At 33.1% G+C, this 27,368-nt stretch overlaps 1 protein-coding gene and 1 pseudogene across 1 annotated transcript in view; both read left to right on the top strand.

Moving 5' to 3' along the window:
* Positions 1–27,368, top strand: part of LOC140626765 (uncharacterized) — a 441,573-nt gene that overhangs the window by 62,419 nt on the left and 351,786 nt on the right. The window contains exon 3 of the mRNA XM_072814510.1: positions 3,795–3,860. Within this exon, the coding sequence (XP_072670611.1) occupies positions 3,795–3,860 (66 nt within the window). The remainder of the gene's footprint in view (positions 1–3,794; positions 3,861–27,368) is intronic.
* On the top strand, positions 24,923–26,942 carry LOC140626735 (translin-associated protein X pseudogene; annotated as a pseudogene).

The following is a 27,368-nucleotide window of genomic DNA, read 5'->3' on the forward strand; positions in this document are numbered from 1 at the left end:
GTTATATTTTCTTGAATATAATTTAAAAATTAACATAAACAAGACTATAAAATTGAAGTGGAAATATATAATTTGTATAATTTATATAATAAAGAATCTGTTGACTCAATCATGTTTATATTTGAAAGCTGTGGGGCTTTCATAATTATGCCTCTTCATTAGAAAAGGATTTGTGTTTTTGGTAAAAGTATTAAAAAATATATAATTGAGAGTGAAACTTGTTTAATAATAAAATAATAGTAAAATATATCTAGGCATTGTTCTGGAAGTTTATGGTCTTGTAATAAATGAATTAATAGAGAATCTTTGAAAAAATATCTTGGCCTTAGATTCAATTAAGTAACAGCTGAACCACATCTGAACTTTGATGTAGTACACAGTGTGAAATAGAATTTTTAATGTAAAGGTTAATGAGTTAATTAGCCACATTTAAATGTTTAATTCAAATAAATGCTCAACCAGTTAACTGTAAAGTTCAGCCATTTTGTCGTCTTTGCTTATTTGCTCTAAAATTCTTTTCTGAAGTTTGATAAATGATATAACATGTAAGATTAAGGAGAGGAAACACAATAATTTGGCCATGTTATTTTGATAAGGGATGCATATATTAAAATTAAATACTTGATAAAATCTGGTAAAAATAAATCTGGTAGTCGTAAAGAGAGTCTCAAGTTAACTTTTATGGTCATTGATATATTTCTGCATTTCATTTCAATTACTTTTCTTTGGTGGATTGCAAATCATCTGAAAATTAAAGAATTCAAAGATTTTTAACAAATCAATTTTCCAATTAATGTCTTGTATCTCAAAAGAGTATTGCCACTTCAGTGCCCTTAATAAGACATACCTATCTTCACAAAGAAAAATGAAGAAACAAAGCATGGATACATACTACATGCTACTTCTTTCTCGTTATTTGTGTATTCTTTAATTTTGAAATATGAACAGTTTTATTTCTATCATAAGGATGTGGGGAAACATCTTTAAGGGATTAATCTGATTTTTCTAGGTAGTTTTATTTTTTTAATATTTTAAAAAATTTATTCATGAGAGACACAGAGAGAAAGAGAGAGAGGCAAAGACATAAGCAGAGGAAGAAGCAGGGTCCCTGCGGGAAGCCTGATGCAGAATTTGATCCCAGGACCCCAGGATCACATCCTAAGCCTAAGGCAGATGCTCAACCGCTAAGCCACCCAGGTGTCCTTGGTAGTTTTAGAAATAATAATATAGTATATACATAATGAGGAAATTGTAGTTGAAATTTTTCCATTATAATATTTTAATTCGCCAGTCTTTTCATTTGCCTATAGTTAAATAATACTCTAACCTGATACCTTGCTCAAAAAAGAAACCTAATATACATTTTCATAAAATGCATATAATAATTTTAACTAGTTATGCAGCTTAGCATGCCTCTATCTTTATGGTTGCTATTTATTTTCGTATCTTGGTTCATCTCTGTCATTTGAGTTTTTTGAGTTCTAATCCATATATTTCCTTTAATCACTGCCAGAACCACAAATTTCCACTGGAATGGATCCACATTAATTAGTTCTATCTGCTTTTACCCACTGTATTTCTTTTATCTGCAAACCCTTCTTACATTTCTGGCTTAAATGCAATTTGCTCATCAGCATTAAACACACCATTCACCATGCTACACTCAAAACACAAAATTGCAGGATTATTCAGAGAAAACAAGCACTTGACTCCTTTTCAAAACTGTCCTCAATTATTTCTCAATTCAAAAGAGAAAATTGAAGTCACACTTCTGTTACTATAACACGGAAGCAGAATTTCAGAGAAGCCACAAGACTTGAGTCAATCACAATTACTTCTGTGATATGAATAAGCTTTAAATAAAAAGCCTCAACACTTCAAGTACATGCTTCAATTAAGAATTGAGGGTTAAATTTACTCTATGGGATAAGAGAGACCCAATTTAGTAACTTAGGTATAGCCAAAGGCAAAATATAAGGTAATTTATCCTTTAATACTTCAACATATATTTTGAGTCTTGAAAATTATCAATTACTATATAAGCATAGTGATCAAAATTGTAGCTATTCTAGGATTTTCATATAAGCACCAATGTGAATTAGTTAAGATTATCAAAGTTTCTCACAGGGAGGGAATACTAGTTGAAGTTCCATCCGTAATTAATCTTTCTATTGCAACTTCAAATATACACAATAATCACTGAGTAGATTTAAATTAAGAATCCTCCCTGTTAATAACTTTTACTAGTATGTTTTCTAAGTCCAATCCCTTGTATAATGTCAAAACTTACCTGTATTCCCTTTCTTTTTAAATTGATAGCTATTTTTTTTGAACTCTAAGTATTTTGCCCCTGCTAGTTATAGAAGTGTTTATTTTCCTCTGAATTGCAAAATTTTCTCTCTCTTGCCTACTTAAGATAATTCTGATTTTTCCCTATTAGTTTATTCCTCATCTATTCCTCTTAGGTGAGTTATGCTTTACTAGACAGTTTTCGTATGTGCTGCTAATGTACTGTCTGGAGAAAAGGAAGGCACAGACACTAAAGAGTGTGGAGCTAAGACTGGGAGAAGTAAGTTTATAGGAAGTTTGCAGGAGGAGGCCTTGTGATGAAATTGGACAGCTCTGCTTCATGAAGTTATTTAGAGTGTAGATCCGATTTCTCCATCTCTTTGCCCACAGTTCTTGCAGAGTATGGGTTTTGTTCATTGTATCAAAAGAGCTGACCACTAACACATTTGGCTTCAGATGTTGGGCTGAGAGAAAAAGGCAAGGAAAGGTGTACAAGTTTATCCTGAAGATATAGCACAGAAGTTGCACATACCATTTCTGTTCACATTTTATTTGACAAAAATTAGTTATATGGTTATTTTGAGCTTCAAGGTTTTCTGGTTTTCTGGTGCCACTAAAACTTGAGTTGATAGTTTCCATTACTAAAATAAAAATGGGGAGAACAGATATTTGAAGACAACTAACATCATTTGCTAAAAAAAGAAAAAAAATCCCCTGAGCTTTTCCACTCACCAAAACATAACATCTTGGTCAGAAGCATTACATTGACCTAGCTAAGAGAGAATTAAGTAAGTAGTATCAGCCCTTCATAATGTCATTCTTGATATTGTCCAGCAGGGATATTCAGAGGTAAAATTATTAGGGGAAAATAAATGTATACCATTGAACTTTTGTTCCCCCCATTTAGAGTATTTATTTTAATTCCAGTTAATATACAATATAATATTAATTTCATGTTAATCTGTTTGAATCTTCATGCTTCTTAGTGATTGCATTTACAAATTTATTCTATGTTTGAATTTGTTTCAGTAAAAAAAAAAAAAGAAAAGATAGTTTAAATGAAGAGTTATTTATTTTACCATTAAGTTTTGGTGTAATTTAAAAAATAATCAACTCCAGAAAATAAGGACTACATTTGTATAAAAATTACCTGTTCTTAGATGACTATTTTACATTGGTAATATGCGAAATCAGTTATGAAAGTACCATGAATTAATGAAACTAAATTAGTAATTATGTAAATATATAGTTCATCTTTTTATTTATTCTCTTATTTCTTGAATATTTCCAGATTTCAAGTAAATATACTAAGTAATGTTATTTGTATATTAAATGCTAATCCGTTCTAAATTATGAACTACATCCTAAAATGTAGAATATTCTATTTACCTGTAGATTACTGGTCGTAGAGCTTGAGAAAATCAGCTCATGTAAGTTACACTGATTATAACACACAAACGTTATTCTTTGTGCCAAGTTTATAATTGAGACTGTTTATTTTGCAGGATGTGCAAGAGCAGCTGTGGACTATAACTGAGAGGAGTTATCTTTGCATTTTTCATTGTTGCTTGGTAAGAAAGAGCCTAATTTTTTCTTTGATATTTCCTCATATAAGGATTCCAATTGCAAATATGATGGTTTCATTCCATTCTGTGTATTAATTTTAAAATCACTGTCTTAAAAGTTTTAACAATATATATGCTGTTTTCTTATAATTAATTCATAATAATAGAATGTGTTTACTGAGGCAAAGGCATGATACACTAATAAATTTATAGTCTAACTTTTCTGGCTTTAACAGCAGAAATAAATGTAGACATCAAAGTTGACAGATGATTGAGGAAATTAACACTATACAACAATTCATTTGATTAATCTAAAAGCCTCCTCAAGTTCTCTGTACGTTTGTGTAGTATTTTTAAACAGTATTTTTACAAGCATGACCTACAGATGTAGGAGGATGAAAAGGAGTACATTAATAAATGTGAGCTGTCCCTCTACTTTAAATAAAAGTCAGCCTTTGTTTATAGTTATGTGGAAATCTTTATTCATATCTTTAATGAAGAATAATGATTTCATTTTTAATTGGTCTGTAATCTCCTTTCTAATATAATTCATAACATCTTATTGAATTATAGTTATAGGGTTTAAGGACATTGTCAGAAAACACAGCTAATTTACCTGTTATGATAGATGCTTATTTTTATAGATACTTGTCTCTGTAACAGGTGTGGGCTTTAGACTGAACCTTATGTGGCCTTTAGGCAGAGACAATATGGTTTTTGTGATATCTTTCTTGAGCAGTATGTATGTGAGTAAAGTTTATCCATTGAAGGAAAATGAAGTAAGTGATCAGTGACTACAAAAGTTGACTGTAGCAGTAGCTATGTTATTTGTTCATGGAACAGATTCAATTTTCCTTATGGCCATATGGCCATAAAAATATTAACAATCCCTCTTTCTTTTATGAAAGAGGGATTCTTTTATGTTGAGCCCAGATGTAACTCCAACCAGTATAAAGTGGGAAAAAGTAAAATGGTTCTTTTCAGTCTGAATTCTAAAACCTCCTGAATGATCTTTCTGTTTTGTTGTCTTTCTTTGCTTGCCATATATGTATATATCAATGAAAGGCTCAAGAAGAGATAATAATGTACTCTCCCATAGAGTAGCCACATGCCACAGGTAGCTGTTGAGAAATTAAAATGTGCTAGTGCACTGGATTAACTTAATTTTTAAGTTAAATTAGTTTAAACTTAATGAGTTTAAACTATTGTAGCTATAAACTACAATAACTACAATAGCAGGTTTAGGTTTATAGCTACAATAGCAGAGAACATAGCCCTAGAAGCTGGTGTTGTCAAAATTTAGAAGCCAAGATTCTAAAACATCATATGGAATATTTCCCATGAACACTATAATTAGACTGTGTTATAAGAGACAAATATATAATTTGTTAACACAATGAGTTATTTTGATTATGTCTTACAATAATCAGAGTTAATCAGCATGACTAATATAATGGTAGTATTCTATTTATATTTGTAAATCTCAACATTTAGTCTAGTACTGTCCCATGTTTTGGTGAATAAATGAATTAATACTTGATTTTCATATACTCTGTAGGTATTGAAAGAACATTTGTTCAAAAATAATATATGACTTATAAAGCAATTTAGTTGTTATGTGAAAATAAATAAATATATATGTATGTATATATTTATATGTGTGTATGCATACATGTATGTTTCAGAGAATATTCAGATAATATCCATGTGAAAATAATATGGCCTAATTTTCTTTAAATTCTTAATGTAGAGCTTTAGTGTTAAAGCTGAACTGGTTAAGAGATTTTTATGACCCTTCAGTAAGGCAACTCAGTGTAAAAGGATTAAATAAAATCATTGTAGGTGACCTTTCCCTTATGATTTCCAATGTTCCTTCCATGATGTTTGTCAGTGGCTTATATATCTGCCTTATGATGTTATAAGATTTAGGTGTTTTTTATTAATGTAAGTTAAGGAGTCAAAAAGTAAGGCATGTGACAATTTTCCCAGATAACTGGAGCCCATGAAGATGTGAGTTTGTTTGTTGAGAGAGTGTCTCTCAATAGACACTGGTCTTTTCCCATGAGTAATGTACTTAGTGACACAACTAACCACAGCTATGCGGATCCTTCTGTCTTAATATTAGGTATCTTGTGCATGTGATGGACATGGGGACAGTGGAGAGGGTGATGAGTATTCCCAGGGACTTCTTCACACTAACACTCTATAATACTTTAATAATAATATATAATATATATAATATAATAATATATAATACTATACTATATAATATAATACTATAATACTATAGTACTTTCTTTAAAAAGAAAATATATAATAGGTGCCTAATTCTTCCTGTGAGTAGAATTTATCTTCTATTGAATAGGTCAATGCTATACAAGTTTTTTTTTTTAAGAGTCACTAACATAAGGAAATTAATAATAAGATTCTATTTTTATATACATTTTTAAGATTTTTAAACATTTCTTCTTATGTATTTTATTTTTGGACAAAGTTGCTTTTGATTCTGAAAGCATATGAATTTCAATCTCTATACATTGTTTCCTCTCATTTGTAAAATAGATAAATATAAATATATACAGTTTATAATTACATAAAAATATAAATTTTATTCATAGGTTGGACAAGTAGAATAGGGTGCACAGCCAAAGAAGATGCCCAATAGAGATAGATATGTATAGGAATTAGGTTATATGCAGATAATGCAGATAACTGGTAGTTAGGAAGAGGGGGCACACATTTTGTTCTTTTGCTCTGACACGAGGAAAAGGAAAGATGGGTGCTACCCAATTCTAGCTGGGTAGAATTGGTGGGGTTTATGAGAGAGCCCCATAATCTGATTTTCCTGTGTGCACTGTTCTGCTAGAGGAGGCAAAGCATGCAGAACAAAATAATATATAATACTGGCCCTAAAACAGCACTCAAATATTTTAGAGAACTGCAGTATGTATTCAGGTAGCAAGACTAATACTTAGTATAAGAGCCCTAAAGCAGCCATTGAGACTACTGCAATCATCCAGATTTTACAAACTGTACCCTCTCCTGCCAATGCCAAGGAGAAGACAGTCTTTTCTGGGGTTGAGTGCTTATGTCCATGTTGAAATACAGTTAATCTATCAGTGTACTGCCACCTCAAATTGCATATTTCTATACTTCAAATGGATCAGAGCTGAAGAATTTGCCTCCTTTCATGCCAGGTTGTATTAAGGTCAAGAGACTTTTCCTTCGAAAATAAGGAAGGCTTAAGCCTGTTATCACTGAGTTTATTGAAACAAATAAGCCATAGCTTCAGGCAAAAGTCTATACAAATCAGTTTGATAAACCTAATTACCACTTCTTATAACACCTTTGGGCCACTTTGAAATAGAGTCCAAGCACCATCCAGTGAATGGCTGACTTTCCCCAAAAGCACTGAGACATTGATTTAATTGAACTTTTTCCAAACAAAGAGCAGTTTCAATTTTTCTCACTCTCCTAAAATACAAGGAAAAGCAGAACTCAGGCATGTCCTGACAGTCCTTCATTTCAACTTTTAAGGCCTCAAATTCCTCTTATGAGCATCTTCAGTGTCATTAGCTAGGAGGTTTAGTAGTTTTATATTACACTTTCTTTTTAGCTTAACCTTATTAAATTGCAAGATATGTTAGTACGTATAGTGCCTGATTTGTAAGGATATATTCCCACTGTTCTCATGCTAATGCATTGCCGCATAAACTACTGTCTGGTTGTTTTATCAGCTGTTCTAATTCCTAACTGTGCTGTCACCACTTACTGCTTACCTTTCATTATCTACATTAATTACAGATAACTTTTGGTAAAATTAAACCATATCTGTGCTGCTCTTTGTATTTTTGTGTATAATTTTCACATATCAAAACTTCTTAGAACCATTTTTATAGCTTATCACAATATCATTCCAGTTTCCAAATGTGTATCCCACTGTTGATCAGTATTAATTAAATCCTTAACCAAACTTTATCATTCTCGTATTTTTACTCAGAATCTATTGATATTTATTTTAATTTTGAAAGTAAGCTTTATTAAAGTATATTACTCACATAGAAAATTTTACAAATCATAATACGTAGCACAGTAAATTTTCATTATCTGAATATACTTGTTTACTCACCACCCAGATCAAGAAATTGGACATTAGGAGTACAGAAGTCCCCTTTATGAGCCTTGCATTAATGAAGCTGCTTTCACCAAAGATAACCAGGATCCAAACTGCAAACTGCTCAAAGGCTGTTTGGAATTTTATACTTAAATAATACTGAGTAAACTTTTTTTCTGTCTACTTTTCCTAAACATTACATTAATGGGATTCATTCAGTTTGTTGCTTATGCTTACACTTTTTCTGTATTCTGTCTGGCTTGAATTCTCAACTCGTTATTATTGTTTAAGATATACAGAGTTTAAAATGCTGTTTCCCAGCTTCAACTTCATTTCTACCAACCTTACTCTTGGAATTCCTAAACATTTCTCAAGTCTTAGTTCAAAGGTTTCTTCTTATACAATGCAGTCCTTGTCACATTTTTTCTTCCCCTCTGTTCTCAGCCAAAGGATAGTCCTTGATATTCTAAATAAGCCTAAAATATGTATGGTTACTTCTAATATTATTGTGCTCTGTATATTCTGCTCAAAGAGTCACTGTTTCAGATACTAGAAGATAGAATGCTGCACCAAGTCAGACACAGCCTCTTGCTTTACATTGCAGCTAATGATTGGACAGTTATTTGTACTGCATCTTTTCCCACTTGCTGGACTCTAGGCACAGGATTTAAATAATGGCATCATTAAAAGCAAGGAATACCTTACACTACACCAAAGAATATGGACAAATTATAATATTAGCATTCTCCCACAGATTGTTAGATTCCATATAAATAAATACCATTCTAGTCAACATTTCCTTATGGACTTTCCCCTAGCTATTCTTTCCCATTGGATCAAGTACAGCCCAAATAGCCTTTGTAATTATTTTCATTATTTCATCCAGATAGGATACCCCCTTAATTTGATTCAGATGTCATGATTAAAGGTGCTATACACAAAACAAAAGAATATAAAGGTATTTATCACTCATATAATAAGATGTTTTGGAGGGAGCAGGGTTCCAAGCAAATCAGAAAATGGCTTGTTAGAGAAGGGGAAGTGGCTCTGGGACTCTGTGGTAATTAGGACACAGGGTTGAAATGATGATCCCTACATACCTGCTGGCGCTTAAAGATCTGAACTCCCTGCCTCTATCAAAGTAGAGGGCACCCAGATTTTCTTACCAGCTTGCCCTGTCTGATGTGGAGAAGAAGGGCAGATCAACAGCAGTGTTGCAGCCTAAAATTTGACTAATTACAAAAAAAATATCAAAAAGGGAAACAGATTCTATTTCGATAAACCTCTTGATTTTATATCATAAATTTCAAATAATTCAGAATGTAGTTGTTTATAGATATTGGGGGCAGTTAATACATTCAGACTTTCATTTTCATGAGTTATTACAAAAAGATCCTTTGTTTTTTGGCTAGAGGCAAAGGTATAGAGTTTTTTGGTTGTTGTTGTGGTTTATTTGATTAATTTTTCTATGTGTACCAGATTCTGATAAAAAAATGGACAAATGATGGCAAAAGTCTATGCTATCTCCTTCCCATTCCTAAACTCAGTGATAGTTTTGGTTTCTTTGTTTCTGTTGTTCAGTTTTGTTTTGTTTGTTTGGGTTGGTAAAGGTTTTTGAATCAGTGGTGTCAGGCAAATGTTTAACCACCACATTCTCCTCAAAAGGAATCATAAATTGAACTTGATTTGTGCCATAAGCTTATTTACATGGTGCAAAATTGTTAGCAAGGTCCGTTTCAAGCAATCAACAGAATCACACCGTTCTTTGAAATCTTTAGGGATTAATGTCATAAGATATGAAGTAGCTGACAAATATTTTCTGAGATTTGAGTTTAAGCAATATTTATCTTCAGTGCCTGCATGCCAAAGGCTAACTCGGAGCTGAGAGACAGCTACTGTTCTCTTTCCCAGGGCCTCCTGAAACTACCGGCAGGCAACAGCTCTGCTATGCTGAACAGTGTTCTTCTCAGGCAGAAGCCACATGGAAAACCACCAGGAAGATAGTGAAGCAGAAAAACAGGGTCTTGCTTCCTCATGAGTACCATAGAGATAGAACTCGGCTGATTCCGAGGAATACCTGAGATAGGCAGGCAGATATTTTGAGAGTCTGTGAGAGCAGATTGAGACTAAGACAATATATTTATAATATCAATTTTAAATCCAAAGTTGTTGAGCGGATGTGTCAACAGGAAAAGCCACTGGTGTTGGCATGGATTAAAAACAATTGGAAAACAACTTTGAAATGTAGATAAAAATTAAACTTTAGATTGAGAATATGAGTATAATTCTAATTACAATGAATAATTCATATTAATCAATCAAGACTATTCACAAAGCACAGTGAGGATTATTAATTCTTTAAATGTGAAGGTTTATTTTTTTTTAATGTGAAGGCTTAATCTGATATTTGATTTAAACTTGGTGACATATTTGTAATTTTCAGAATTCATTCTGCTTGTAGTGTGCCCATTTGTTATGTAATAATATAATTGCTCATTATTATTTAAATATAATAAAAAGTCAAACATTATCAATTTCCATGATATTTATTCTTCTTGTGCCATGAACTATTTCAGTTAGGCCCTGGGCAATGGAAAAAGTAATATACAATGACTGAATAATTAATAAGTACATTTTTTTACATGACTGAATAATTAATAAGTTTTTCTTTTTTTTTTTTTTTTTTTTTTTTTACATGACAAGATATCTGTTGGGAGGCCTTTCCGTGTCCAGTGTATATTCCCTCAATGAGCTTCTTTTATATTCCTGTATTCTTTGCTTAAGACTTTAAACTTCAAAGTTTCAATCTGGCTATTACATTTTTTTTGCTGTTGAAATGGTGAGAGGAGAACTACAACAACAAAGAAAGATTTCTTTCTTCCCTTTCTCTTCTCTTTTCATGTTTTACTCCTTCTCATATCCTTCCCTTCCCATATTCTTCCTTTCCTTTCCCTTCTCCTTCTCTCCCTCCCATCCTCCTTTGCTTCCTTCTTCCTTTCTTTCCCTGGGAAGGGAAAACCATCTACCCAAATGTTTGTTATCTCACTAGCCTAAACTGTGAACACAGAAACTTTTAGGTTCAAGGGAAGACTGGATGTTGGGTGTTTACTTCTCAGCCTCTTATTCTCAGAATAATAACACAAAGGATAAGGAGGTTGAAATAGAATTTGAGGAATTCAATTTGCAATGTCTATAAATGTGAATCTTCCATAAATTCGTCGTCCACCCCAGTACCCAACTTCTGCACTGAGAGTACACAAACAAAGAAAAAGAAAGCAAAACTATTGAAACTTCAGAACTGAACTAGTGAGGACATTGTTGCTGTCATCACAGAACATTCAGTGCTGCAGATTACTCTACTTTCGCTTAGAGGATAACAATCAGGGCTGATGTCCAAGAATCACTGTCGCAGTATAAGGCAGGAATCCCATGGTGGAATAATTGGCAAGCAGGAAAAATATTGGGTAACCATAAAATCCTGATAAATGTCTACAACTAATTGCTTTAGAACTCTCATGAAAGTCACATACCTTCTCTAACAAAGTTCTCATTCTCAGTTTGTTTGTTGTTATTAAGTGTGAAAATCCAGAGCTCAGTGTTGGAATCTCAAAGCAGTAGATGTATAAAGAGCACTCTGAAATATGTTTTGCTAAAAACATTTGGTGGGGTTGGAGTAAATAGTCTGAAGTCACCTCTGGTGAAAATATCCTTTGTTTGAATCCCTAGAACCGTGCAGTTCTAGGGAATCTTCTTTTTCTCTTTTCTCAAAAGACTTCTCGAATCAGTTGAACTCTTTTCTTGCCATTGTATCACTGTAAATCCTCTCTCCTTTACACACAAAACTCTTCTGTGTACTCTCTCCATGCATTTACCCTCCCATAGGCGCAATATCTAAGTGATATTCCTAAAAAAAAATTGACCCATATGTCTGTTTTATTTTCTTCACTCTTCACAAGAAAAAGGAGTGAAAGAGAGGCAAAGATGAACCGCTGCAATGCTGTAGGGCAGAGATCAAGGAGAGCGAAGTCATGAAACTTTTCAAATCTATTCATCAGTGTTTGTACCTAGCCGGGACAAGAATTAATCATAGGATAATAATGATATTAAGATTGCAGTAGAGATATGCAGTATTTCATGATACAAAACAAAATGCATTATATACATAGAAGTTCTGAAGTATAATAAGATAATTTATACTATGAGGCACAACTCCACTTAAAAACATTAGTGATGAGTTTGCATGCATCTCTGTACTCCTCCATTTCCCATATTCCTGCCTTTTGCCAAATGTAGTTGCTTATCAAATTTTACCTTCCTATTATAGTTTAATCCTGAAGGCATTTATTCATAAACAATGGGTTTTTAAATTATTATTGTGCCTCTTTTTCAGTCTTTTACAAACAGCATCTTACTTTATGTATTCATCCATAGCTGGCCTTTCTTAAAAAGTATTGCATTTTTAAATCTTACTAATTTTGTTTTAGGTAACTATTGTATACTTATCTGTCCTGATATTTAATAGCCTATGGTATGAATATCTGGTCTGTTAATACAGTTATCTAGTCTCTGGTTAAAAAACATTTGTTTCCAGGTATTTCCTATCATAAGCAGCACTGCATTGTATATTTTTGTATGCCCCTATACTCATACAAAGATTTCTGCAAAAGTTATTCAGCAGTGAAATACCTGGTATTTAGAGTTTATGTGTTTTCATCTTTATTAGATAATACAAAGATACTTCCAAATGGTTTTTATCACTTATACACTCCCACTAAACAAGTATTTATTTACTTATCTATGCAAAAATTTGGTATTAACAAATTTCTCAATTTTTACAAATCTAGAGAGGAAAAAATTATATCTCAATGTTTTCAAAATTTACATTTTTCCCTAATACTAATAAGATTTAACATTCTGCCATTCATGTTTCATTCTCTGTGCAGTAGTAGTTTTATATATTCAGGCCACATTTTCCTGGGATGTCTCATTTTCTCTTAATGACGTGCATTTCTTGAACATTTTGGATATCATTCTTTCTGAACTATGCTTTTCAAATCTTTTCTCTGAAACACTGCTCTATCCTTCCATTATCAACAAAAATTACCAATTTCAGAACAATCAAAATTGTTAATTTTCACCTTCTTGATTTATTCATTTTGTGTGCTTTGTAGAAGCTCTTTATAAAATTGAGATCATAAACATGTTCTATAATTTCTTCACTTTAGTTTTAAAGTTTATCTAGAATTGAATTTTGTGTATAAATTACACAAAAGGACCTAATTTTACTTTCATATAATAATGCAGTTCCTATCCTTATGGATATTTAAGCAATTGTTCCAGAACAATTATTGTAAAGACTTATAATATTATCATTGTAATAAAGCAATGTTCATCATATCTGTTCATCTCTTTCTGGAGTTTCTATATTGCTTGATATTTTAATTGGTCAATCTACAAAACAGCACCATATTAAGTATGAGAGTTTGTATTAAAAATTACATTTGGTAAGGTTAGCCATCCCAACATATTCTTTTTCAAACTACTTTTAGATATTGACTTCCTCATTTAAATTTTATACTTAATTACTGGAAAAATCTTGCAATGGTATAATGGATCTATAGAATTATTTGGGGGGAGTTGATATATTTATAGTATTGAGTTATCCCTGGTGAAACATTTGGCTAATTTTTGTTGATTTTATCATGGAAGGCAAACCATATACCTACCACACTGTAATGTTAGTGAGAATGTTAGGTTAAATTAAGAAAATGTGTAAGTCATTGCTGATCCTCTTTTGTAAACAAAACATTGCAAAAGAAATGTGAATAGGCTAGACATATGCTGACGGCAAGTTGTAATGGATGGAAAAAAAGTTGTGCTACAGTTGCTTGTGGCTTATTGTCCACTTAAATGGAGAATTGGGAGGTTTGAGGCCTTTTGCTCTAAATCACAAGGCACAAGAGTTAGAATCTATGACCCTGAAGTGTTGGTCTTATGAAAAGATAAATATTTGGCCCAACCTTCTTCTAGAACACATCTTCTGTCATGAATTTCTGCCCTGTGATGGAGGCCAGCATAGAATGAGTCAGTATGTAAAAGGGCACAAGGTCCAACCCTAGTTGTTTGTTTCATAAAAAACAACAAGTTGAAGGATGAGCAGGAAACAGAGACTGCTAAATATAAGATAAAGCCCTGAGGCTTAACAACAGGATCTGTAGTTGTAGACTACTGTAGCTACTTGTACATTGCAGTGGCCAGAAACAAATAGGCTATTTTTTTAAGGGATTGTCTCACCAAAAATTGTAATGTCATAACACAAAAAGTAAACTGTGGCCTGCAAAACTTGAAGTTGTTCAACTTCAAGTAGGAAGTAGGCCAAAAGTGTTGTGACAGCTTATCTGAGGATTCACATCTTTCAACAAATCTGGAAAAGTCTTAGGTTTTATCTCTAAAATACTGTTTATCTTCCAACATCTTTATTTCCTCTTCTAGGACTGTGATTAGCTAATTTTACATTTTCTCATTCTATCCTCCATGTCCTATAATATCTGTTGACTCTTTCTATATTTAAATCTCTCTGTGCTTCTTTTTAGTTACATCAGAACTTCCAGCTACCTAGTGTGTGTCTTATCTACAGTTTTTGGTTTTAGAACTTAGAAACAATTTTTTCACATGTATAAAATACATCTATATAGTTTTCAAATTCTGTAGGCCATTATATAATCTTTTGTTCCTTGCCTCATTTTTTATGTGATTCCTTTTTTTATTTTGTATGTATGTTGTGCCCAAGATTACTTATCCGAGAAACCACCAAGGAGCCAACACCGATGCAAACACACGAGGGTTTATTTACAAGCTCGAGCTTGGGTCCAAGTATACCCGACATAGCGGAGTAGGGACTTGGACCCCGATGTGGGTTTCAGCTGAGTTTTAAGGGCTGGTCTAGGGGATCTCCAGAAGGGGGGAAGGAATTTCTCAAGTTCTGTTTACATTCTGATATGGGGCTTTCAAGGGCTTTGAGCTCTGTTCTTATTCTAATATGGGGCTTCCTGCCCTTGGTTTGGGCTCTGTCCTCATTCTAATATGGGGCTTTCTAGGTCGTTAAGCTGAAAGCTGTTTTGTTTTTTTTTCCTGTAACTGCAGTAATGTAAATTTTAGCTCTTATTCACAGGGGCCTGGGATGGCTGTACTTGTGCTAATGCTGAACTTAAAGTGGAATGGCCTTAATTTTCTCGGTCTCCACATGTATTTCCTACATAATTTTATTTTTCATGTCTAATAATTTCAATATCTTAAATACCTGGGGACTATACCTAAGGTTTGCCTTTTTTAACCTTAATTTTCAGAAAACAGTAATGAAATGGTTACTTGCTTTCAGGGCTATCCTTTTGCTTACTGCCTTAGTGTTCTTGTTCTTATTTTGGTATACTGCTTTCCATTCTGTTTTTTAACCAAGTTTGCTTTTATTTTTATTTTGGAGTTCAGCTCGAGAAGTTCATAATATATTAAGCTCTTCCTGTTGCAATTTACATGGCCTATACTTTCACTTTAGTGCAATGAGGCTCAGAGTACCCAGTTCACCTTACTGCCACCAACACTGAATCGTTTTCTGCCTAATCTTATTATGAACCACATAAATGCATTTCATCTAAATTATTACATGTGATTAACTTTAAAATGCAGTTAGCATACATACAAGGAACATGTACTGCATTTCCATGAACTCTGTTCAATACTGTCCCAGTATTTTTATTATTTTTTTTTTTTTGTCCCAGTATTTTTAATGATTACAGTTCTCAGGGGCTGGCAAATATGAAATCAGTGAATTAGTATGGTGCAGTATGAAATAACAAGATAAATACCATGCAGTGTTAGAGTGGTAATGGCTATAATATTTTTGTTGGTTGCAACCAGAAACTCTGAATGATATGTGAGGTTTAAATAAGGCAGAGTGGAAATACAAAGAAAGGAGAATTTACTTGCAGAGTGGAAATACAGAGAAAGGAGAATTTACTTGTGACTGTAGGCATCAAGAAAGGCTTTATAGGAGTAGTGCAGACTGAAGAAAAGTTGAGAAAATGAATATAATTTAAAGTGATGCAGGGTCAGTGGACATATAGGTTTCAGAGGAGAGAGAAATCATGTATTAAAATGTTTCTATTTCATTAAGTCATTGTTAGGGATTTGGTAAAGAATTTCAGTTTCCAGTAAATGCCAATAGTCCTATATAATAACGGGAAGCAAAAGGAGAGTTAATAAGATCAATAAAGAGTGATTTGAGATAACCTCAAAGGTAGATGATGAACTTGTAAGTAGCAGAATTGGGATGAATATGAGGGAACAGAGTACTAATAATTGATTAAATATTGAAAATGAATGGCATGTAGGATAGTTTCTGGTTTGTTGCTTGGGCAAATGATTAAGGAGAATGTTATTAATCAATGTAGAAATATAGGAGAAAGAGGAGATTCTTGAAGGTGCTTAATTTTGGATTGCATTGAAAATGATCATGAACATTCAGAAAATGATGTTTAGTGTTTCATTAAGTATATAAAAATACAGTTTAGTATTAAGTGAGATAAAATGAGATGTGAATTATTGACTTTAAGTTTTTACATGGACTTTCTTTGGAGAATGTATAAAATACAAAGAGCAAATGAGGCAGAGTCTTGAGCATTAGCCAATACTTATAAGATAGAAGTAGAATAGTAGCCTGCAGACAAATTGCAATGGTATTTTTTTTTCCTATCCTTAGTGCATTCTTTATGTTGTATTTGTATAATTTTAAAGTGACTAGGCTAACTTTAGACACTTGTCTGTAGCCAAAATATGAATCTTTCCTCAAGGTGCTAATTTTTTCACTTACTTCTATGGAATTGGTATGTTGAGGATGTTTTATCATGCTATTTTAAGAAATTGGCTTAATGTGCTAAAAATTAACCAAGTAAGTAGTCTTCCTAACATTAAAGCAAAGCTTGTACTATGCCTCTGGATTTTGAAAGAGATAAGAATTTCTTAATGTTCTCAGTTCTGTTTGTCATCCTGCTTATCATTACCATTCCTCTCCTGTCCCTCATCATAAGGGTGCTCATATTGAAATATCTTATACTGATGAATACTATTATGTTTGCAGTGCTTGTGTTTGATAAAAATCCTGTTGTATTTTCTTTTTTCTCTTCTTTTTAGAACATGCTTTAAACATAGTAATTTTCTTTGTTCCCCAATTCTAAAACCACGTAATTTGCCGTCTCTTAGCAACAGACTAGAGAGGCTACCAGATGCATTTATTTATGTGCTTGATTTTTGAAGAGAAATACACATACTATCTATCATTCAAGGAATGCCTAAAAGCACCTTCTCTGGTCAACAAGACTGTTTCAATGGCTAACTAAAAAGGTTTAATGCATTTTGCTTAGCTTAATTTTTAAGAGATTCCAAAATATTTAATCATATTTGTTGTAAAAAGAGGTTGAGGATTGAAACCACTCTCCCCACCAAAATTTTAAGATGAACTCAGAGTAATAGAGAAGAATGACTAAGTGAGAATTAATTTAACTGGGCCACTCGCAGAATGTCAAATTTAAGACCAACATGAATAGAATTTCTTTAAAAGGAACAGTCACTGATCTGGAAGTTCAACTCTAAGACTCTGAGAATACTTGCAAATCCAGTGACTCTCCTGATCCATTTTGGTTCAAAGATAAACTTTAATTCACTTTCAGTTGAAAACGTATTAATTAAAACATCCAGTGGTCTAACTATAAATGGTGACCCTGATTTAGCAATAACTGATATTTCTCTCCCCCAAGAGCAGAACAGCTTTAGTTTGGGAGATGTAACAAGAAAAGGGCAGGGACTGTGAGTTTGCTGGTGTATCAGCTTCCTGTGGTCGCCCTCACAAATTGCCTCGAGTTGAATGGCTTCAAACTACACAAATTTAATCCTTACATAGTCTTGAGGACTGAGTCTCATGGGGCTAAAATCAAAGTATCTGCAGAGCTGCTTCCTTCTGAAGGTTCTGAGGGGAGCATCCGTTGCCCTGCAGTTTCCTGCTTTTACCAGCTGCCTGAACTCCTTGGCTTTTGCCCTTTCCTCTGCCTTCATGTGGTACCTCTTCTCAGTCTCTGCCCCTCTCATTGCATTGCTCTCTTCTCTGATTGATTCTTCACAGGTCCCTCTGATAAGGGCCGTCACAATTACGTTGGACCTATCTGGAGAATCCAGGGTGACCTCCCCTTCTCAAGATCTTTAATTCAATCACATCTTTTGCTGTAAAAAGTTAACATTCATAGGTTCCCAGGATTAAGACATAGGCATGTTTGGAGGGTCATTATTCAGGCTACCACAGGTGCTTTGTTCTCTTTTGTCTGCTTTGAATTTCTCTTCCTTCCTCAAGGAATTTTTCCTCACAAAATCCTCCCTTTTTGTGTGTGTCTGTCCCTTTTTATATGTTTGAGGTCATGGAGGAGTCCTAGACTTGTGAAATTGGCTTTTTTAATCTTTGAAAAAAAACTGCATATGGTTATTTAACCTTATATTTTGAATTTTCACATATGTTTTATTTGGGGGCCTAATTGCCATTTAAATTTTAACATTTGTTATGTGTGAAAACCTAGAGAAAGAACATTTCAGATACAGAGAAGAGCATGTTAAAAAACTCTGTGATTGTATATAAGCTGGACAATTTTGAGGATGATAAAGGAATTTGGGAGTTAGAATTATCATTGCAAGATAAAATACAAGATATTCAGTTAAAATTGAATTTTAAATAAAAAGATAAATACCTTTTTCTTTTTTTTGCTAGAACTATATTCCAACTATTGCATGGCATATACTTAAATTTTAAAAAGAGGGTTTTTAAAATCTAAAATTTAAATTTAAGTATATGTTTTCTTTTTTTCTTTACTTTTTTGTTAAATTTGGCAACCCAGGACAAGCTCATAGTGAATAAGAGTGTCTGTAGTTGATAAAATGAGAGAAGTCAGAGTTATAGCATGGAGAGACTACGAGGCAAATATAAAATGTTTACGTATTTTCCACATGCAGTTCAAAGCCCTTGGAATGTTTTAAGCATTCAAATGATAGATATAATCTTATTTATATCCCTGGATAATTATACTGGTGTAAATTGTGGACGATAGGTCATGAAAGTGCATGCTTGGGCAGCCCCGGTGGCCCAGCGGTTTAGCACGCCTTCAGCCCAGGGCATGATCCTGGAGACCTGGGATCGAGTCCCATGTCGGGCTCCCTGCATGGAGCCTGCTTCTCCCCCTGCCTGTGTCTCTGCCTCTCTCTCTCTCTCTGTCTCTCATGAATAAATAAATAAAATCTTAAAAAAAAAAAAAAAGAAAGTGCATGCTTGAAAGTGAGACAGTATGAGTAGCTGTTTGATCAGTCTTGGTGAGAGATAATGGTGACTATAATTTGGGAGAATGATAGAGCAAAGTGTCATTCACTTGGGGTACACGTACTCCATCTCAGTGAGGAGCATATTGGGAGAGGATGGGGAGATAACTGAATAGTATAGATTCAAACCGATACACAGAAGATTGGAAAAAGCTTCCCAAACCTCCAACCTGAGTGTGTTAAATGGTGGATAGGAACTTCAATAAAAAGATATCCTGAGGAAGTGATTAATAAAGTTTTTTCTAATAAGGAATAACAATATGAAAGAAATGGACTTTCTGTATCTGTATCATTTAATGATGGAGGAATTACAAGAGTATTAGCGTGCTTCCTTAAGGCTATTTTTCCACCAATTATAAAGGTGTCTGGATGCATATTGTATTTTACTAGTTCATAAGCAGATATCTAGAAATCAATTATTTAAACTTTAGCCCCATTTTTGAAGAGAAATTCAGTGTTTACCTGTTTTTCATTAGATTTTCTATCATTAAATAGATTTTATCAGTAAATGTATCAGTCCCTGTATTCTCTTTCCAGATATTTTTTCCCTCTTATTTGAACATGAAGCTCTAAGTATGAACTTCACAGAACTTAATGTTCAGTAAATAATTACATCTTGCAAATAGAATAAGGTACTGTTCACTATGATAAATATTCGAAAAAGTCACTAGTAAGACCAACGAAGCACAAGATGATTTCATTGCTACCCTATAATAGACTGTGAATTATTTTTTAAAATTGTATATTATTCATTATATAATCAATGTCTTTTTGAAAAAAAGGTACAAACATCAGGTAATGGGATAATTTTGCATATGCCACATAACAAATGAAGAATCAAAAAAAACAACAACAATTAACACTTAGAATATTTGTCTTTTCCCTCAAAATTTTAATGCTGAATTTTGCCTTCATTTCCTCAAGGAATTGAGGTTACCTAGAACTAGTGAATACATTAATATGTTGGGCTTTATTAACAATTTCTTACAAAAACATCTATATCAGACGTTTGGAATTATTTAATTAGGAGTGATTCTACAGTGGGAGTTGCCTGGTTAACATGAATATGTTTAAAGCTCATGATTATTTTCTAGAAGAATTATGCCATTTTAAACTACTACCAGCAATGTGTCAAGATATCTGCTTTGTCAGCATTATCTTTTTTCAGTTAAACCATGTTACCAAAAAATAATATTTGTGAGTTCAATAATAAAAGAATAGTTTGATATTTTTTCAAGTATATTCTACATAACAAATGAGCATGTATCATTTGTTGAGAACATTTTACTGAGTTTCCTATTTGTCCTTCAATTTTGTTTTGAACAAAAATACTTTTGGTTGCCTTGTCTTGACCTATACATTTCTATTTTTTGTGATCAGATTGTTTGGTCTTCTTTCATCAAAGCATCCATAATTTTTATGGTTTAAAAAATTTTCCTAATACAAAATTTACATTAAAAAAACATTTCCTAATGACTTGATTTTTAATATTAACTCACAGTTCATAAGACTTGTGAGATTTGTATGTCCTTTTATTACAGGACTTTATATGTAATTTTATCTTAAAATAATTTATATAACTATAGGCCATTGTCCAGGTTAATGTTAAAAGTATATTTTATTGTCAATAGTGTTTTGTTACAATTACTTTAATAAAAAATAGAATACAAATATATCAAATTCCCTAATGTAATACTTGCTTATTTACATCTCATTAATGCCATTTCATCAATTAATGAGACTATTAAGATCTGATGTCTGAAATTTAGAAGAAATATAGCACCCTTATTTATTTTTTATATTTTGTATGTTATGTAATCCAGACTTTTTCTGAGATATGTCTAATCCTTCAGCTGAGAACGTTTGTGCTGTCACACACATAAAAATTCCTTTCGGTCTTCATAAAGCTTTAACTATGTCTCTGTGACCACAATAAAGACTTTCTTTCCTACCTGATCTTATTTTGACATCTATCAGTTACATCAAATGTCCAAATTAGTTTTGCTTGAAACTATGGTCTATGAAATGATTGACTTATTGCAGTGAATCTACCTTATGTCCTCTCAGCCTGTACCTCTCACAACAGGATAGCTATAATTACCCATATTATACAGATAACAAAACTGGGATTTAAGAAGATTAAAAAATTCAGCTAGTATATAATAGTAAAAGCATCTCCATCTAGATTTTTATACCATGTAAATTTGACTACCTTCTCACTAGATCCTGTGGATTTCTTTTAAGTGCATTTAGTATAAAAAGAGCCATCAAACTGCTGATGATAGAAGAAATAGAAGATGATGTAGAAGAAAGTGCTGTCCACACTTAACCAAACCTTAAGATTTTCAAAACTTCCTAACAATATGATTTTAAAATGTTCCTTCAGCCTCCTTAGATTTATTGATCTTTTTCGTAAATTATATTATTATAAAATAATTCCTCTGTGTTAAAGATTCAACTGACATTATAGAGGGCTGGTGAGGAAGTGGATTTAGCCTTCTGAGATTTGTTAATGACATATCAACCGACAATTCCCCCATGTCCAGCAATACTATCAATAAACAGGATGATTTATTAAGAACTAAGAATTCAACAGAAAATAAAAATCAATGCTCTGTCTCTTTATGGAATCAACATTTATTTTATGTTATTGGTTAAAATAAAGTACTAAGACACACCAATCGATTTGGATACATATTACTTAAGTCTACTCTAGGTAATTAATATCATTGATTTCTTGAGCATAAAATATATTGGTCAAATAAAAGTGTGCCTTTTTTAGTAAATATCAAAAGTGCAAATCAAAAATAAGGAGACTTTAAAAGTCTGCTGATAACAGATAGGCATGTAGAGTTAATGGACTGTGGTCCCTACAATCCATCAATTGTCACATAGCTGCTATCTAGTGATAAAATCAATGCAAGTGCTTTGAAATACACAGAACTGCTTCATTGAGAACTCTAACCTCAATATGTCATCACACAGGTATTTAAACATCAGGAGATGTAGAAAAGCTTCAAATGGTTTTGAACTTGTAAAGCCTGACAAAAGATTTATATATTTTACAGATTTGTTTTCTTCTAGCTCAATACACAATTTCAGAATATATCAATCCATCAACCATTCTTCTTCGAATGGTTGTGAATAAATTGTAGCCAGGAATTTTACTACATCTTACATTGACTAGTTAAATGAATGCCCTGACTTAAAAGGAGATAGGGAAAATGTATAACTCCCAGAGTACAGAGATAAGCTTCGTATCCAGTATCTGTTGTTAAGATATATGATTTTGAGTTTTAAAATTAAAGTCATCTTAAAACATTTCCCTTTAAATAATGTGATTTTCTGCATCAACACTCCCCAAAAGCAGTGATCTAAAAGTTATAGATGGGCTTAGAATGAATTTAAATTGAAATCCGATTTATATAGTGTGGAGAAATTTTAGTTCTAAAATAATCTATTTTGGTCCAGTGTGCTGGGAATAAGGATTGTTGTATAAACCTCACACAAGATTTTTAGTACAGCAGATTTAACTGCTATGTGGAGAAATTGTTGTTCCTCTGATTATTACATTGGAGCGAGATTGATTTATTTCCATGCCCCTGGGGTTAAGATGTTATTTCATCAGGATTCATGACTAGAACTAGAGAATTCTTTTGTAGTTAATTAAAAGTTGATTCACAATCAAAAGAATGTATATGCACAGAATACATAAGAGTAACACAACTCTTGATTAAAAAAATGGCATCAGTTATTTTTCAAACTCATAATTTTCTATGTGTTTTCACATGTTATCTTAATCATGTCAACACTATTAATATATGCACTACTGTTCAGTTTGGGAGCATTTGAGAAGGCTATACTTGGCAAATTCAGTTTCCCTATTTAGACAACTTAACATCTTGAACACATTTTATTTAATTCTGACAGTGTAATAAACTGAATGAACATGTGGTATAATTTCTATTTCACCGAGAAAACAAAGGACTGACTAGAAATTGATTGGGCCAAATGAATACAACTAAATATTAAGCAAGAGGATTACACAGAATATTTTGATCCTTGTGATGTTTTTATTTTTATTTTTTTTAAAGATTTATTTATTTATTTTTAGAGAGAGACACAGAGAGAGCACAAATGAGGGGAGGAGCAAAGGGAGAAGGAGAGAATCCTGAAGCTGATTCTGCACTGAGCATGAAGCTCTACCTGGGGCTCAGTCACAGGACCCTGAGAGCATGACCTGAGCTGAAATCAAGAGTTGGTCACTTAACAACTGAGCCATCCATGCACCCCGCTGTTTTTATTTCTTTAATTCCATAGAATTATTTGGTTTGGGGGAACACACAAGTTCGTTATGTGTTTTGGATACTAACCCTTTATCAGATCTATCATTTGCAAATATCTTCTCCCATTTCATAGATTGCTTTTTAATTTTATTGATTGTTTCCTTCTTTGTACAGAGGTTTTTTGTTTTGTTGAAACCCCAGTACTTTATTTTTGTTTTCGTTTCCCTTGCCCTAGGAGTCCTATCTAGGAAGAAGTTGATGTGGCCAGTGTCAAAGAGGTTACTGCCTGTGTTCTCCTCTAAGATTTTGATGGTTTCCTGCCTCACATCCATTTTGAATTTATTTTTCTGTATGGAATAAGAAACTGTTTCACTTTCTTTCTTCTGCATGTTGCTGTCCAGTTTTCCCAACACCATTTATTGAAGAAACTCTTTTTTTCCCCCTATTGGATATTCTTTTCTGCTTTGAAGAAAATTAGCTGATCATATAGTTGTGAGGTCATTTCTTGGTTTTCTCTTCTGGTCTATTCATCTATGTGTCTGTTCTGTGCCACTACTGTACTGTCTTGATCGCTACAGCTTTGTAATATAACTTATAGTCTGGAATTGTGATGCTTCCAGCTTTGTTTTACTTTTCAAGGTTGCTTTGGCTATTTGGGGTCTTTAGTGGTTACATACAAATCTTAGGATTGCTGGTTCTAGCTCTGTGAAAAATGCTGATGAAGTTTTGATAGGGATTGCATTAAACATATAGAATGCTTAGGGTAAGTGTAGATATTTTAATAATATTCTTCCAGTGCATTAGTGTGGAATGTTTTTCCTTTTCTTTATGTTGTCTTCAATTTCTTCCATCAGTCTTTTATAGTTTTCAGAGTAGAAGTCTTTTACCTCTTTATTTTATTAAGAGTTTATTCCTAGATATCTTATTGTTTTTGGTGCAATTGTAAATGAAACTGATTCCTTAATTACTCTTTCTGCTGCTTCATTACTAGTGTATAGAAGGCAGTAGATATCTTTATATTGATTTTGTATCCTGCGACTTTACTCAATTTGACCATCAGCTCTAGCAATTTTGTGGTGGAGTCTTTTGGGTTTTCTACATAGAGTATCGTGTCATCTGAGACTACTGAAAGTTTGATTTCTTCCTTGCCAATTTAGATGCCTTTTATTTCTTTTTGTTGTCTAATTGCTAAGTCTAGGACTTTCCTCTAAACAAAGTCTAAAGCTAGCAGAAGGAAGGAAATAATAAAGATTTGAGTAGAAATGAATGATATAGAAACTGAAAACAAAAACAGCAACAACAGAGCAATCGAACATATCAATGAAACCAGGAGCTGGTACTTTGAAAAAATTAATAAAATTGAGAAACCTCAAGCCAGACTTTTCAAAAAGAAAAGAGAAAGGATCCAAATAAGTAAAATCACAAATGAGGAAGGAGGAAATAACAAGCAACACCACAGAAATACAACCAATTATAAGAGAATATTATGAAAAAAACTATATGCCAACAAAAAGGACAACCCGGTAGAAATGGAGAAATTCCTAGAAACATATAAACTATTGAAACGGAAACAGGAAGAAATAGAAAACTTAAACAGACCAACAACCAGCTAAGAAATTGAATCCATAATCAGAAATCTCCCATCAAACAAAAGTACAGGACCATATGGTATCACAGGCGAATTCTATCAAATATTTAAAGAAAAGTTAATACCTATTCTCAAATTATTCCAAAAAATAGAAAAGAAAGGAGAACTTCCAAATTCATTCTATGAGGCCAGAACCTGATAGGGCACCCTATTCAGAAAGGAGTGTCAAGGAAAATCCAAGACAACAAAAGAGACAAAAGCTGCAGAAGAAATTTTAGTTTCTGACATCTGCAGCTAAAGCAGATATTAAACACAGCATAAGTCCTAGCCAAATAAATATAAAACCAAACACCAGGAGCCTTTCGCCTTTAAACATAAAACCAAACACCAAGATTTACTACAGTTCCTAAAGTTAATATTATTGATTTTCAAAATTTGTCATAGGAATACACTATATCATTAGGAGTTGTGCCAAGTATATGTGTGTGTACTTGTTATTTAACAAGTAAATCAATAAATTGAGTTGTTTACTTAGGCCAGCTGCAAAGGGCTACTGGGCAAGCTCTCCAGCCAGTACCTTGGCACGCCACTGGCTCCAAGGCCCTTCTCTGCTCATCTCACTGTAGGTGGTGATAACATGATCAGCAAAAAGGATCAGGAGGTTCAGGGAAAGGAAGCATGACAATTCCCCATATAATCAGAGAAGAGAAGGGAAGGGTGTTAATTTATCTTCACCTGGGATGTTGGCCTTCAGATCATTTCAGCAGGAACTTAATGCAAAACACAACAAATAGGAGAGACTTAGTGGGGATATAACTACTCAAAGTAAAAGCTTGATTTTTCTTCTACATAGGGTTACAAGTGCTCTTGATATGGAAGAGATATTGACTGAATCGGTAAGTAAATTGGATGGTATTAGGCAAAAGATACCACAAGTACCCCCAGGAGCTCTCAGGAGAAGACATGCATCAAATCCATAGAGACATTACTACAGGACTGCAGGAATATGTGGAGGCTGTCTCCTATCAGCACTTCATCAAAACATGGTCACTTATCAGTATGGATGAAATTAAATGGTTGTTATTTACAACAGAAGAATATGAAAAGAAAATAAGACCCCCCTCCTCTGATGCAGAGGGGAAGCACTTTGGAACATGAAGACTGAAAATCACACTGGTTGATTACCTTCTGTCATTCCCAGAAGGTGTTCTGAGAATGGCTATTTTAACTGGAGATTTGATGGAGATGTGTGTGAACAATATGGGGAATGGGGCATTGACACCCCCTTTGAAATGAGCCCATTTTTATGTCGTTTATAATGGGTATAATGGGTTTTCATTCATTGGATCTTGTGATATTTCTAAGTTGTATACTTTGAAACACAGTTTGGCCAAAGCAAAGAATGCTTGTGATGCCTTGAAAGTCAGAAGTTCTGAAATTCCAAAAATAAATTGGCAGATGTCTTTTCAGTTAAAACAGAAATGATTGGGACACCTGGGTGGCTCAGTGATTGAGCGTCTGCCTTTGACTCAGGTGGTGATCCCAGGATCCAGGATAAAGTCCTGCATCAGGCTCCCCATAGGGAGCCTACTTCTCCCTCTGCTTATGTCTGTGGCCCTCTCTTTGTGTCTCTCATGAATAAATAACTTAAATCTTAAAAAAAAAAAAAAAAAAAAAAAGCAAAAATACAGAAAGGACCGATCAAGAAGAACACCTTACTCAGTTATTTTATTGAATACCATATTCAGTTATTCTTTTGAGAGACCATTTTGTGAGACTTTTAAAGTATTTTTAGTATGTCATTGGACTTTATTGTGACTTTTGCATAGAAATGTTTTCAGTTTTACTTGTTTTAAAATGTATACAAGCTGTACATAAAATTATTGAAACAAGTCTTTTCTTATATCTTACTCAATAAAGTTTGCATACAATTGTTTGCATATATGCCAATTTGAATTTTTGCTGGCTAAACTTCCATCATTTATCTTTGAAATGGGAACATGCTTGAGTGCATTTTCTGCTATACCTATTTTAATTTACATTGTGTGATTTTTGGACTGGTAATATTTAATGGAAACCATGTGTTATTTAAATTGGTGATTTTGTTCTTATGCATGTTG

This window comes from Canis lupus, chromosome 38 (assembly GCF_048164855.1).
Source record: "Canis lupus baileyi chromosome 38, mCanLup2.hap1, whole genome shotgun sequence".
Classification (NCBI taxonomy): Eukaryota; Metazoa; Chordata; class Mammalia; order Carnivora; family Canidae; genus Canis; species Canis lupus.